The sequence below is a fragment of the Microtus pennsylvanicus genome, chromosome X (genome assembly GCF_037038515.1).
Source record: "Microtus pennsylvanicus isolate mMicPen1 chromosome X, mMicPen1.hap1, whole genome shotgun sequence".
Classification (NCBI taxonomy): domain Eukaryota; kingdom Metazoa; phylum Chordata; class Mammalia; order Rodentia; family Cricetidae; genus Microtus; species Microtus pennsylvanicus.
Window position 1 is genome coordinate 85,627,718 of NC_134601.1, and position 14,685 is coordinate 85,642,402.

A 14,685-nucleotide genomic window follows, 5' to 3' on the forward strand; every position below is an offset into this window, starting at 1 on the left:
GCAATGGAGGGGCAAGTGGGGCCTGGAGCATATCCCGGGCGCTTGGTAGATATTAGCACTATTTTCCTCATGGCTCTCTATAATGGGTAGACTAGCCATCTGCTTGTGTTCCATGCCATTCCCTTGGCAAGGATTTCCTAGTGGATATTAGTGGGGTGTGGGAAATACCAAGTCCAGTGAAGGTTGCTGGTATGTGTGTGTCCCGAGAAGTCGACGACAACTTTAAAAAGTTGTAAACATAATCAAATGAACTTTAACTGACATGGAGTGTCAACGGGATGAGATCTGTGAAGAGGAGACTCTGATAATAGGAATTGGTTATTGTGTGATGTGTGGTATTCTGGGGAGAAAGATGCCTGTGATGAATGTATAATCTGTCACCTGGATCCCTCTCTGCAGTGCTCGGAATGAGAACGGCCCCCACGGACTAATGTATTTGAATGTTTGGTTTCGTCGGTGGACTCTTTGGGAAAGACTAAATGTGGCCTTGTGGAGAAGATGTGTCACTGGGGGGCAGCCTTCAATGGTTCAAAAAGCCACCAGGCACAGTCTCATAATCTCTTTCTCTCTCTCTTTCTCTCTTCTCTCTCTCTCTCTCCCTCCCTCCCTCCCTCCCTCCATCCCTCCCTCCCTCCTGCTGTAGAGAAGATGTAAGCTCTCGGCTACTACTCCACTGCCCCACTTACCTGCCTGCTGCCATGCTCCCCACCATGATGGGCCTGCACTCACCCTCTGAAACTGCAAGCAAGGCTCCAATGAAATGCTTATAAGTCCATTTAGTCTGGAAGTGCACACATGCCTTGTGCCCAGGGGATTCTTTCTCTTCCCTAATTACTCTGCCAGGATTTGCCTTCGGTGAGATTGCTCAGTAAGGTGAATCCCTAAAAGCATCACTAATTCCTGATGCGGTAGCCACAGGAGTTGTGAGGCTACCACAGCGAAAGCCAGATGCTGAACTGAACTGCAAGGTCCCACTAAGGAAGTACCTGTCATGAGGCCAGCCTCCTCGTCTGTATCACCTCAATTCTATAAAGCTTTTATTTTAAATTAGATTTTATTTAGTGTGTGTTGTACATATGTGAAGAGCAGAGAAAGTCCTGAAAGAATGAAGTCCTCCAAAATCAGGGTTTCTTCTTTCTTTCTTTCTTTCTTTCTTTCTTTCTTTCTTTCTTTCTTTCTTTCTTTCTTTCTTCCTTCCTTCCTTCCTTCCTTCCTTCCTTCCTTCCTTCCTTCCTTCCTTCTTTCTTTCTTTCTTTCTTTCTTTCTTTCTTTCTTTCTTTCTTTCTTTTTTTGGTTTTTTGAGACAGGGTTTAACTGCGCTGGCTGTCCTGGAACTAGCTCTTGTAGACCAGGCTGGCCTTGAACCCAGAAAGATCTGCCTGCCTCTGCCTCCCGAGTGCTGGAATTAAAGGGTGTGCATCACCACTGCCTGGCAAAATCAGGGTTTCTTGTTTGTTTGTTTGTTTGTTTGTTTGTTTTCTCCTTCGGATTAATCCCAGGGGTTAGCACATACTAGGCAAGCACTCTTGTCAACTCTGTGTAATGTCATCATGGGCACAGACAGCCATGCCAAGGACTCCAAGGCCTCAGCCCCATGACAGTGGCAAAGCCTTTCCTGTTTGGTTCACTGCGATGGCGAAGCTTCCTTTGTACTCCGAGTATGAGTGTTTATGGATGATAGATCAGTGTGTGCAAAGACTAGCAACTCCAGCTTCCTTCTTAGGGATGTTTAAAGCCTGAAACTGTTTGCAGAGTCTTCCTACCAAGACTAGGCAACCCATCCCCTGTGTTGTGTGTAATAAAAGCTTTAAAGTCCGGTTGAGGTGGTAGCAGAATCCCGTGCGGCTCTATCCTCCGTGTATTTGTTTTTATGTCTCAGTCCTTTCCTCAGGCCCTTGATACCTTCGTCAGGACTCCAGGACCCAAACCGCACAGGCCTCAGTCCATATGCTTGGGGTGTACAAGCTACAGGGCACACACAGCTATCAGGGGACAACTTGCAAGGGGAAGTTCTTTCCTTTCACTATGTGGGTCCCAGGGATCAAATTCACATCCATGAGGCTTGGTGGCAGGCCTTTACCCATAGAGCCATCTTGCTGGCCCTTCTAGCCTCAAACCGAGGGTAGCCCTACCCCTTCCCTTGCCATGTTGGCTTTGTAAGTGGTTTGTAGTTCTGGTGTATCTTGTAGGAAGAGCAAATTGGTGGCATCAGGCGACATAAGCTCGCACTGGGTTCTGGAAAAGACAGAGATGTGGAGCTGCAAGGGCCGCAGCCTTCAAAGACAAAGAACAAATTTATATCAGCACTTGGGGGCAAAGGCAGGTAGTTGGATCTCTGTGAATTTGAGGCCAGCTTCATCTACCCAGTATGTTTCAAGCCAAGCCAGCCACAGCTACATAGTGAGATCATAACTCAAAAGAAGAAAAAGAAAAAAAAGAAAGATAAAGATAAGCCAGGTAATAAAAATTCCTTTACTTTTCTTTTTCTTTTTTTTTTTGGTTTTTCGAGACAGGGTTTCTCTGTGGCTTTGGAGCCTGTCCTGGAACTAGCTCTTGTAGACCAGGCTGGTCTCGAACTCACAGAGATCCGCCTGCCTCTGCCTCCCGAGTGCTGGGATTAAAGGCGTGCGCCACCACCGCCCGGCCTTCTTTTTTTTTTCCTATTTGGAGATCTCTCTATGCAATCTGGCCTTGAACCTGGGACCCTGCTACCTCAGCCTCCCAAATGATGGGTCTCCAGGCCTGTGCCACCATGTCTGGCTTTGATGTTCATTTCAGGTGGGACTTGATTGTTCCTACACAGTTGCATGGTGGGACCACATTCTTTGAGAAGCAGAAGTGACTTGGGTCACATGTGGTCTGGGTATTTGGCTCTTGGTTAGTCACTGTAGTCCCCCTTGCTGCGTGGCCCTATTGAGCCAGAGAACAAAGCAGGGACAATGCGGCCCAATCCCCAGTGCTGTACACATCTATGGCTCTTGCCATCTCTGTGAGTGCCTGGACTTGCGTCCTTCAGAGCAAGTCTCGGAACATAAACCACCCACCCAGATACCCTTAGGCCTAAGGTATATCCCTCTGGGAATGCTTCTGAAGATATTGTGGGTCATCTGTTTGTTGGGTATTCTCAGGGTTTGTGAGCACTGACTGCAATGTATGCGAGCCCCTCATGAAACTGAGGGAAGACATGAGTAAACTTTCGAGCTTATGGCTTTAGTAGAACATAACAATCACTGTTTTAGGTCTGGAACTTGAGCCTAGCGGTAGAGTCCTTGCCTAGCCTATGTAAAGCCCTGGGATTGATCAGAAGCAGAAAACGAACAAGAAGCCCTGATTTTGGAGGCCATGCAGCTGAGCCGAGCGTTTAGTCTCTACCAGCTCTGCTATGGCTAATCCCTTAGCTGTGTGCGCATGATGATAACGGTCTTTCCAGCACTGAAGGGCTGCTTCTGTTGACTCCCTGCTTGTGCCAGATGCCCAATGGATGGCCCCTTGACATCCGAGGACATCTGCCCTCCTTCCCTGCTTCTTGAGTACATTCTGCTTCACAAAACTTGTCTCCATAGTTGACATGTTGTGAACGGGTCGAACGGGTTGGTTCAGTGCCGTTTGTGTGGCGAGTAAAACCAAAGCATGAACTGGACCTGCTCCTGAATTGGGGCTTTGATCCGTGCAGCACAAGCAAGGGAGGAAGCAGAAGGTGGTTTTAACAGAAAAAGTTTATTCGAAGAAGACACAAACAGCTCTAGCTCTAGAAAGAACACAGTTCAATTGCTGGCAGCAAGCCAGTAAGGAATCTTGAAAGAAACAAAACAAAACAACCAAGGAAAAGAAACACAAGAAACCACCTTTGTAATATCACCCCACAGAGGACTCCCTTCTAGTTTGCGATGGAATTCTCCAAAGACAAGGTTTGCCATCTCTCCTAGTTACTGCTTCTCCTGGAGTTGGAATCCAAGACGTAGTGCCATCCCTGGGGGTGGGCATTAGCCCTGCCTTTCAGTGTAGGCCATCACTCTGCACATTCCCACCTGGAATTGTCTTCAGGGCACAGCGGACCCGGGAGCACGGACTGCAGCACTAACTCGACCCAACTCTACGGGGGCTGCTGCACAGCAGGTTGTTCCTTGTCCTTGCTCTGCTTCTGGGTCCAAGGCACAGCCCTCCTTTCCTTCCCTTCCTAACTCTGCAAACCCTAAAGAAAAGGCAGAAATGAACCACTTCATGGGAACTCTGAAAAAGGAAACCCTGAAAATTACTCGAGTCTGATGTTTGAAAATTTAGGTTTCAGGAAATGAGTGGATCCCTGGGCTCAAATGACAGAAGTTAAGCTAAAGGGCCAGAGACGTGCATCTGCTAAGCTGGAAAAGATGACGCTTCTGTCCCAGTAACTGAGTCCACATGCAATAATCTCCTGGCTCTGTGGATGCTGCCTGCCCAGGAATGACATAGAGGAGTTCTTTAAAGGGCTCCATGCGAGAGGAGCCAGCCCAAGCCAATGCGAAGAAGCTCTCAGAGGACAGGAAGGGAGATGCCTCAGGATCCCCTGCTATTTCCTTCCTTGACCAGTTTCGTTAGATCTGGTCCTGGACCAGAGGACCAGTGAGAGCGCTGTATATATGGTGCATGTGCTCAGGTGTGATTCACAGCCAGGTGCAAAAAACACACACACAGGTGCATGCTTTCGCAGTACACCGCAATTCACACACGGTAAGTGTGAGAACTGTGAATCTGAACTCCAGTTCCTGAAAGCGTGAGAGAGTGGGATGAGAGCAGGGTAGCTGGAGAAGTGAAGGAAACAGGATGTGATGTGTCGGATGCCCATCGGTTGGAGGGATGCAATGAAGCACTTTAGCTGATGGGGATTCGGGAGGCTGGAGACACTGTGGCACAGATACTTCCTGTACCCCATAGGTTCCTTGCTGGGGTTCCATGCTGTCTAGTGCTAGGTCTCAATTGTATTAGGACAGAGATATGTGTGTATTCTGGGTTTTAAAACCAGCCTGTGAAACCAGGAAGTTGGTGGTTTTTCCAGGAAATTGTAAACTGAACTGGACTCTTAGGGTGTATGCTATCAGACTTTTGAATGACAGAACCCTAAACTGGTGACAGCAGTGTGGGATATGACCAGGTGGCCCAAGACAGGGAGAGCAAGGACAGGACAAAAGACCTAAGGAAACGTTCCTACCACCTTACCCCAACCTTGGGCAAATAGAGGCACAATGAATGGGCTAGAAATAAGGTGTTCTCTATCAATATAATTAGTGACAGTGGGACATAGAGAAAGACTGTCACATGCAGCCCGCCCCCACCTCTTCGTGTCCTGATGTGAGCAGACCGGTTTCATGGTACAGCGTATGTGAGGCAGTGAGCGACAGCCTCTGGTACAAGACTCAACCTAAAAATCCTTCTTAGAAGCCTGGCGGTGGTGGCTTCTAGCACTCTGGAGGCAGAGGCAGGCAGATCTCTGTGAGTTCAAGGCTAGCCTGGTCTACAAGAGCTAGTTCCAGGACAAGCCTCAAAGCTACAGAGGAAGCCCTGTCTCGAAAAACAAGAACAAAAACAAAAACAAAACAAAACAAAAACCCGTCTTCTAGTATTATATTTATCTATTTGTGTGTGTGTGTGTGTGTGTATCATGCTTACAGAGGTCAGAGGATAATTTGCAGGGGTTCTCTCCTTTCACTACGTGGGTTCCACTCAAACTTAGATCCCATTGATCATCAGGCTTGGTGGCAGACACCTTTACGTGCTGTTCCATCATGCCAGCCCCCGTCCACTTTTCACAATGGGGACGGTCAAAAAATGGTAGTGTGGATCGGGGGTCAGCCTTGCATGGCCTGTGAGCTGAGAATGGTTTTCAGATGTTCCAAAGGTGTAAAACGAGTGAATGAACAATCAGCCACAAGAAAGAATCTGCCACAAAAACCATAGATGACCCACAAAGACTAAAACAATTCCTCTCAGGCCCTTTGAAGGGGAAGTTCATTGATTTCCTGAAACGATGGGAAAATCCCAGCAGTCTCTGGTGAGAGAAGCCTTTGAGTCTGGGAAGGGAAACCAGAAGAGATCCAAGAGAAATGGGCACATGGAAGTAACTGGAGATATTGCTCAGGATGACTAGCCCGGCCCTCAAGGTGTAGTGCCCAAAAGTGCACAGGACAGTGAGGTATGTGTGATTTAGGAAAGAGGCCTGAGATGGCTAAAGTAAGAGCACAGGAAGGAATACTGGGCAAAGAATGTTCTGGAAAAGAGACCATATGTAGAGATAAGTACTGATTAGGGAACTCTTGTTCTTATCTGATCAGATAGAGATGGAATTTGAGCCCAGGGATTGGCAAAATGTCAGGTCAGGTGAAGTTTCTAGAATACAATTGAATAGCTCATAAGCATATAACAGTCTAAAGATTTCTCAAAAAGATTAGGAAGGTAAGGTTCTAGTAAATTCTAGGAAAGCTAACACTGGTTTGCCCTACTTTAAATAAAAGCAAGTACAAAAAAAAATCACACTAATAAGTAATTAAAGACCTAAAGGAACAAATGACAGGAGGAGTCTGTTTAGTTTTGTTTCTCCAAAAAAGTCCCAAGAAGATTCCCTTACACAGGGAAGCTTTCCTACTAAAAAATGAAATTTGCTCTATATAAATCCATCCCCCCACAGCTTTTAGGGGAAACATCCACTGTACAAAGTAGGGCACAGATAGCAAACATGGAGGGAAATGATTTTCTAAACTAAAAACCAGATTTTCTTTGGATTCATTAACTGAAGAACAAGCGTTCCTTTTAAAGCATATAGATTTTTTTCACTGAAATACCTGGGAAATTAATGAGCCAGACAAGTAGAAGCCAGTCATGGGTCCTTCATAAATATAATGATTTAAATGATAAAACATTCATCCCAGAGGCAGGCAACCTAGAAATGAGGCTGGGCCCTGCCTCAGACTCATTGTGTGACCTGCGGCAAGCCGTTTGACCCATCTGGGCCTTAATTTCCTCTATGAAACGAGGGAGATTGGTCCCTTTCAGCTCTTACACTCTGTGATTATAGATAAATATAGAAATAAGAGAGATACAACAATCTAGAAATAAGAAATTCTCTTCCCAAAGTAAGCCTTGGAGTCAGTAGAAAAAAGTAGCAATGAAAGATAATAAAAAGAATAAAATTTTAACTGCTAGCCAGAGTAAATATATCTCATTTAAAAATTAATGAAAATGTAATTTACAGTTGATCAGGAAACATCAGAACATACATGTTGGTATTTCTTCACCAGCACACACACACGGAGGAGGAATGGCTTTGACGTGACCACAATGCTGTATTGGCATGCAGAACATTTTATAAAACTGGACATAGAAAATCTCAAGACCACATACGGAATAAATTTCTATAAAGCTTAGCATTACAAAGAGGCTGAGGGGTTAACTGGTTGTTCTGGTTTAGGTGTTTGTTTCCCTGTAGGGGGAGATCACTACTATCAAATGCCACACTTTAGCCTTCGGGCAGAGCCTTAGAAGCAAATCCATTTCTGCAAGAGCCCTCCGGTGAGGACGTTCATTTAAGGACTGGTCCTACCAAATGCAACCATCACCACCACCACCACCACCACCACAGGTTTTGTTGTTGTTGTTACTATTTTAAAATCCCAAACCAGGCCAGATGGGCCTGATTCAATCTGGCACTTTCTTAATGCCAGACAAATGTGTAGCGGAGCAAGAAGATGCTAGACATGCTTCTTTGCCAGAGATTGGACTGCTAACTGTAACTAAGGGTCAGAAAGGTAACCTGTTGCAGAGAGGCGTGGCTCTGGCGATTCAGAGGACTTAAAGGTGTGACACCTCTCTCTGTCTCTCCCCCTCCTTCTCTCATATGTTGCTCTTGGTGATTCCAAGACCATCCTTTGAGAACCAGTGGCCTAGATTTGGGCCTTTACCAAACAAAGGTATATATTTATTTCACACAGTCTTCATTAGGCAAATTTCTTTTTTGCTAAACTTATTAAAGTGCCTCCAACATGTGTTCAAAAACCACTCGCAACCATAGTCCTCTACAAACTGATTTCAAAGTGTTTTAAAATAGTTGACTTGCTTGTTTCAAGTCACGTGAAAGTCATCACACTGTCTGCTGACTTATGACAAAGGCACTGTTTTGTACCTCTTTCCTACTCGCTTGTCCTCTTAAATCCTTCCTATCTTGGTCACTTAGAGCTGAATACATGCAAAGGCATTAGGGACTGGGGCTCTGCTTTAGAAAAGGTCTCATTCTCACACCAAGCTGGAGTCATAGCACACCACAGAGACGAACGGCAGGAGGGGTAGTGGAGGCCTGTGCTTAGTAACTAGGCCTCCACGCAGTTTAATAACCATCACTGATACTGGACGACTGACATCGGTAAGAAGTGGACTCGGCAGAGTCACCTTGCACAAACAGGACACACTTCACAAACTTGTTAAATCTTTGTGTCTTTTACCTAAGTGGTAAGTAGTATTAATACCGTTTACACAAACATGTTAATGTACAATAGGAGTGCTTGATCTAGGCCTTCTCAGAGGCTTGTAAGTAGCTTTTTCTCAGAATCCCTTGGTAGGAAAATAGCACAGGGTTATCTAGATAATTGACCAGCAGCTACTAACTCCAATGATTCCAGGAGAAGACCAGAGGTTCTATACTCTGGAGTCAGCTGTCAGGGAGTCTGGTTTTTCCACGGTGAAAAAGAACTTGTACAACTAGGTGACGCCTAACATTCTGCAAGGACTTCATTCCTTTGGCTTAAGGCTGTTCCCCTGTTAAAATGCAAGCAACCCTCGAAAAAGGTAGCATGAAGCCTCCCAGTCTCAGAGTCAATGAATTCATCCCTTTCCTGAGAGCATGTTTTTCTTAGGAGGAGAACGAAGTAGGAGGCACTGAGGAGAATCGGTGCTGGGCCACAAGGACTACAAGGGAGAAGGGAGCAGAAAGAGCAGACAGAAGGCCACACGGGCAGACCTCAACTTCCTGTTGAAGTTCTCTGGCCCTCGTGCTCCTCCTGAAAGGGGCGCTAACTTGCCAGCTGAAATGTTTGTGATAATACTGAAGATTCTTTAACGCATACAAAGGCTGCTGGCAACCAATGGAGAAACAGCAAGAAAACATTTGGCGCAAAACCTGCCCCCAAATCAGAACTACACTCAGAGGAAGAAAGAGCAACTCATACTACTTTACAGAGCGCAAATCACAGGGCCGTGGCAAGGGTAAGGCACTGGCGGGGGCCTTGAGAGTGGGCGTCTCCCCAATCGCCTCACCCTAATCCTGGCCCTGGCAAATCATAGCAAAGGAAAAGCTCACCATTGTGCCACAGACTTGGCAAACACAGAGGGCGGAAGTAGTGAGCAACAGAGCACTGAGTGGTACCGAGTCTTTTTCCTGACTGGTTCGGAGGTGAGGAGGGGGGCGGGTGCCTGGGGAGATCTGCTCAGAGTGACAGGTACACAGAGATGACAACTGGATCTCTGTTGTCTTGATGACGTAGATGCCAGGCAGAATGCTTGTTGGGGGAACCCTGGAGATTTGCCCGTCTTTGTACATTCAAGGTCATTTTTTTTCCAGATCAACCTTGTGGTCGTGAGGCTACTGTGAATGAACTGGCTGCCTGAGGCCTTGACTCCTTTGTGGCTGAGCTGCTGGTCTCGTCGGTGCAGTTCCTGGGTGTTAGGACTGAAAGACAAGCTGGAGTCAGGAGGGAGAGAGAGGCCCAGGCAGGCTAATAGTACAGGCAATGGGGAGGATCCACAAGCAAAGCCAGCCTTTGTATTAAGACCAACATGCTCTCCGGCACTCACATCTGAACCACAAATACATAGCCACCAAATGCAAAGCACGTAGGTACACATTAACTGCCTCTGGGGGGTCTCCCCCCACCCTTGACTGGACCAAAGCTCTTCTAACAGGGCCACCTGCCACTGAGGGCTGGAGCTAGAGGAAAACAAGGGGATAGGAAAAGCCTGAAGCAGAGGCTGACCACCTGAACCCCCTTTCATTTCCCTCCGACTCACTGTGTGTGCCATCCTTAGAGGTCCCTCTGTTTCTTTCCGTGTGCTGTGTGTCACAGCAGCGGCAGCAACCTCCCTGAGACTTTCCTGAAAGGGGTCCCCCTCCCAATCCAGCCTCCTGGGCAGCACACATTGTCCTCAGGGGAGAGAGAGGATGTTTATGATAATAGGGACAGGAGAGTGGTTAAGTATTCAGAAAGATGCTTGGTGCTGTGCTAATCAATGACTGTTTTTAGTTACTATTATTATTTAACAATCTGGTTGTTTGCGTAGGACTAGGTCTACTCCCTGCCAAGCCTGGAGGGACAGAACGACTACTCCCAGTCCAAAGTGTTTCCTCTGACTGTAAAGCCTCTGCCCCAAATCTCTTGTGCTAGTTGGGCTTCTGGGGGTCATAGTGACGAGGAAATGTTCTAAACATTCCAGGCATACAGAGTCGTATAGAGGAGAGCAGGGGTTCAGGTCACTGAAACAATCTCAAGCAGTCTAAGCATTCAGTTTAGAATCTTTTGGGGGGAACCTCCAGAGGTAGCAAGGTGAGGGGAGAGGCCAAACCCATGAGAAGGAACAAACAAGACACTTCAAATAAATCATCAGCAAAAGTAGCAAGCCCTATACAGTTTCATATGCTCAAACTTTAGAATTCAATGATTGATTCATAACGGTTCTGTGGAGCAGACCCAGGGAACTTTTTCTCCTGAGAGGCAGAAGCAAGGGCACTCCACTCCTTCATTTTCCTACAGAGGAAAACGCCTCTGTCTTTTGGAATTCTGAGTTAAGTCAGGTGTGGTAGTTATGTATAAACCAAGGCCAAGACTGAAGTCAGGGTCTCAATATGGAGCCTTGGCATCCTGGAACTACCTATGTAGATCAGGCTGGCTTCAAACTCACAGAAGTCTGCCTGGGTGCGGTGCTTCAAAGTGTATATCCCGCATTCCCGTCTGACTCGTGAAACTTGGCTTAGAAGATCTTCATGTTAAATGGTTTAAGCGCTTTCAGAGTTCCCCTAACTGTTGATTATTTAAGTGGCTTCTTTCTAGACCCGAGAGGGAAGTGCTAGCTGGAAGAGAGCTGGCGAGCTTGAGCTCTTTCCCTTTGTCTAGAATTAGACCAATCGGAACTAGAGCCACCCAAGCGAGGACCTCAGCCTAGGACTTCTACGCCAGAGACCCGAGTCCTCTCAGTACTTGGGGTAGTTTTGCAGCCACTTTGCCTTGCTGGAGTGTGGGCAGTAGAGCTAACAGTTTGCTTCTCATTGGTGAGGAGTGTGACCTATCAAAATGGAGATATGCTTGTCCCTGGACTCCTTACTGCTTCCTCCGGGAGACTGAGCAAGGAATCTTTTAGGGCAGGGAGTGCGGGCGATGAGTCAAAGCCCATTTTTGTTTGTTTGTTTTTGCAAAGCACACTACAAGTTCAGTTCCTTTGGGCCCTTTGGGGGCAGAAGACAAAGAACTTCCCAACACTGGCCAGCAGGTTCTGTTCAGTGCTTTGCTCAGCTTGTCCCCAGCCCCTCGGAAAGTAGGTGTACGGAGATCAGGTGCTCTTTCTCTACTTACAAAGTCGAGTTGACAAGAACAGCCTGTGCCTGTTGGCTTTGGAAGGGAAGGGGTAATTGTGATTGTTTTGGAACTCTTTCAGTATCCTCTTTATCCTAGCTGCTCCCCCTGCCCCCTGCCGTGGCAAGCTGAAAGTTGGCCAAACAGCAGTACCTAAATGGCAAAACGTAGCCTTCTTGAATTATGGGCTGTCTTTTTGATTTCACGTAGATCTTTTTCAGTCTACAGCTTCTTGATCATTGAAACAGAGTCAGATTTCCTCAAAACCCAAAGAACCACAAAAAGCACACTCTGAATCGAACGGTGTGGGGCAAGGTACATTTCCGTTCTACTTCTGGAGCCTTGGATGATGCCAGTCCTTCGCCTAATTACTTCCTGTAATGAATGTTACATGCGAGTGAAATGAGAGTTCTTGAAGTCTACAGCATGAGCTTGGCACAGATCCTGGCTACCCACATTGACAGACACTCGAAAGACCTCAAGGCGTGCATGCGAGTTACCTTGGCTAGATGCAAGTGAACAAATGTCCCGTTCGTTTGCAGAGCTTGGCTCAGCCAAAGCCACCCAGTCCCATCTTTTCTAGCTAATGGGGGAGGGGGGAAATCCTAGAAGTTTATTGAAACTCATCACCCTGATCTCCGCATAGACAATCAAACTGAAAAAGGCATGGAGTTTTAGACAGTCACACTCAAGTTTGCACCACAGAAGCCATCCAATCAACCCCATGCTGAAATTAGTGCACGCCTCCTGCAGAGTTCTCTCTGGGGTTGAGGAGGCCTCGGTGTCTGTCTGGGTCTTCACATAGGGCCATCAAAGCCACCCCAGGAGAGGAGATAATCAGCAGTGGGATTGGTGCCTCTGTCCCCAGCCCTGGTTTGGAAGGTCCCCGATCTGTTCTCCCACCGTGCCTTTCAGCAACAGGAGCCAATGGACAAAACAGCCAGGACATTGAAAAAGGTGGCATACGGGCTCTCAAATCTGAGGATCTCTTCTTAATGGACAGCGCTGGGAGAATCTAAGAAGAACACCGATGTTCAGCCATGGTAAGCATGGAAACGCAGATGGTCTGAAGCCTATCAGAGTGCCTGGGGAACGCAGGTGTGTTGTGTTGGCCTCTCTGCTGTCCAGAGTGTGAGTTAATGTCAAAGACAGAATGTTTTGTCATTCCTGTGGTTGGTCCCTTTCTGAAGCCCTCTATCTTTCCCCTGCTCTCCTCAGACCTAGTGAATAAGAAGCAGGGCTTAGGTACTGGGGCTGTCAGTGGGTTCATAGTCTTTTGAGAACTGCGCAATGATTCTTCGAGCCAGAGGGTTCGTGGTCTTGAGCAGCTCAGCCGCTGAGGGGCGGGTCCTAGGAGTTGCCTTACTTCCCTTCTTCTGGAGCAGGGCCTTGAAATCATCATTTCTGCCAGCGTCTAGGCAGGCACTGCCACTTGCCCCTGTGGCAGCAGCAGACTCAGTGGTGGGAGAATCAGCTGTGTTCTTCACTGGTGAGTGGGAGCTGGGTCTGCTGCCTGGGAAGCCCTCCCCAGGCTCTTTCCAGCCCAGGAGCTTTCTTTTGGACCTAAACGAAGGAAAGACTGGTCTGAGCGAAGTCAGGGAATTCAGGGAGCAGACAGCTAGCAAAGCTCTGAAGAACTGACAACCAGGGATGTGCTCAAGATCATGCATATGACAGCCCCGTGCTCCCAAGCCCCTTGGGGGCCCCTCTGTTCCCCACATGCTTTTCAATGGCCACAACTGGAGTCACTTGCCCTATGCTACAGGTTCAGTCCTTGTCAGTTCTGAGATCAAGAACAAACGTAAAGGGTCAAGACCAGGAGCTCAGTGACTGAATCAAGACAGCCAGGGATTTGGAACTGATTTGAGCTGCTGCTCCAGCTCCAGTAACTGGGCTTGTGGATCCAGGTACCTCATTACAAGCCCCTGCCTCATGTCCCAATGCCCACCTCTGTTCCCCCTCTGCCTGAGTCCCTGCTCTCATATGTTGTCTGGTGCTCTGTATCACCTAGGACAGAATTCTGTGGTACAAGAAGTTCCATGAAGGGTTAAATGTCTCTCTCTGCAGATAGAGCTGTGAGGCAGCAGATGGAGACACAATAGGCCAAGCAGTTGCTAGGAGACGAGGGGCCTCTCTCAGCACCTGGTCCTCTCCTCCTCCCCCGCTTCAACCAAAGATATCAGTGAATTTGAGATGTGAGGCCCCAGACTGTGCTCACATACGTAGGTAGGTACTGAACTGAATCTCCAGTTGCAATTCCAGGGGCTGCTCAGAGGCAGCAGTTTTTCTTTAAGCAGAAAAGGGGAAAGCAATTGTAATTATAATGAAGGAAAAGGATCCTGACCTGTGTATCACAGTAAATAAATCTTCAGTCGTGCGCGAAGCCACAAACACGTCATCATCCTCCTCCGAGATCCATTCGGCTGTCTTATCACTGATTAAACTTTTCTCTTCGGCACTTGGTTCCACAGTCTTCCCTAGGTATAAGAACCAAAAGGCATGACTTTGGCCATGAGGGTTAGGACAGGGCACATGCTCTCTTGCCATTCCCCTCAATGTTCAAAGCAACCCTAGCTAGACAGCAGGACAGAGCCTTTTGATATCTCCATTTTGCTAGAAGGAACATGAAGTTCAGAAGGTTAATGATTTACCCCCAGGCCTTTCAATGCCCCCATGGTGAAGACTGGCCCAAATCCCTGTTCTCATGCTTGCTTTTCGTTAATACAGGTCATCTGAGCATGCTCGTTTTCTTATTTATTAAAAAAAAAAACAGTGCTGGGGATGGAACACACTAGATAAGCTCTTTTGGCACTGAGCTATATCCCCAGCCCCCTTGTTATAAATACATAATTAAAAACTCAAGATACTGAGAGAAGGGTAAAGCAATTATCCTCGCCCAGTGGGGGATGAGACTTGCTTGAATTGGAGGGAGCCTGCGGAGTTGGAGGAAGCATATTTGGAAATAACCTGTGGCTTTGACATGCTCACTTGCTTTCGTCACAGTGATTAACTTATGCTGAAAGTCTAAACCAGTTTAAAGAAGGTCATGAGATTTTAATGTTTAACATTAAGGGTTCAAATATGATGCGAGACAGAGTTGAGC

The 14,685-nt window shown here is 47.2% G+C and overlaps 1 protein-coding gene across 5 annotated transcripts in view; it reads right to left on the minus strand.

The window, feature by feature from the left end:
* Positions 1-3,698: 3,698 nt before the first annotated feature.
* Positions 3,699-14,685, minus strand: part of Nhsl2 (NHS like 2) — a 284,290-nt gene continuing 273,303 nt past the window's right edge. For all 5 annotated transcript variants that reach the window (XM_075956765.1, XM_075956764.1, XM_075956768.1 and 2 more), the window contains 2 exons: positions 13,927-14,059; positions 3,699-13,145 (listed from right to left, as the gene is read on the minus strand). In XM_075956765.1, coding sequence (XP_075812880.1) covers positions 12,824-13,145; positions 13,927-14,059 — 455 coding nt within the window. In that variant the 3' untranslated portion in view covers positions 3,699-12,823. The remainder of the gene's footprint in view (positions 13,146-13,926; positions 14,060-14,685) is intronic.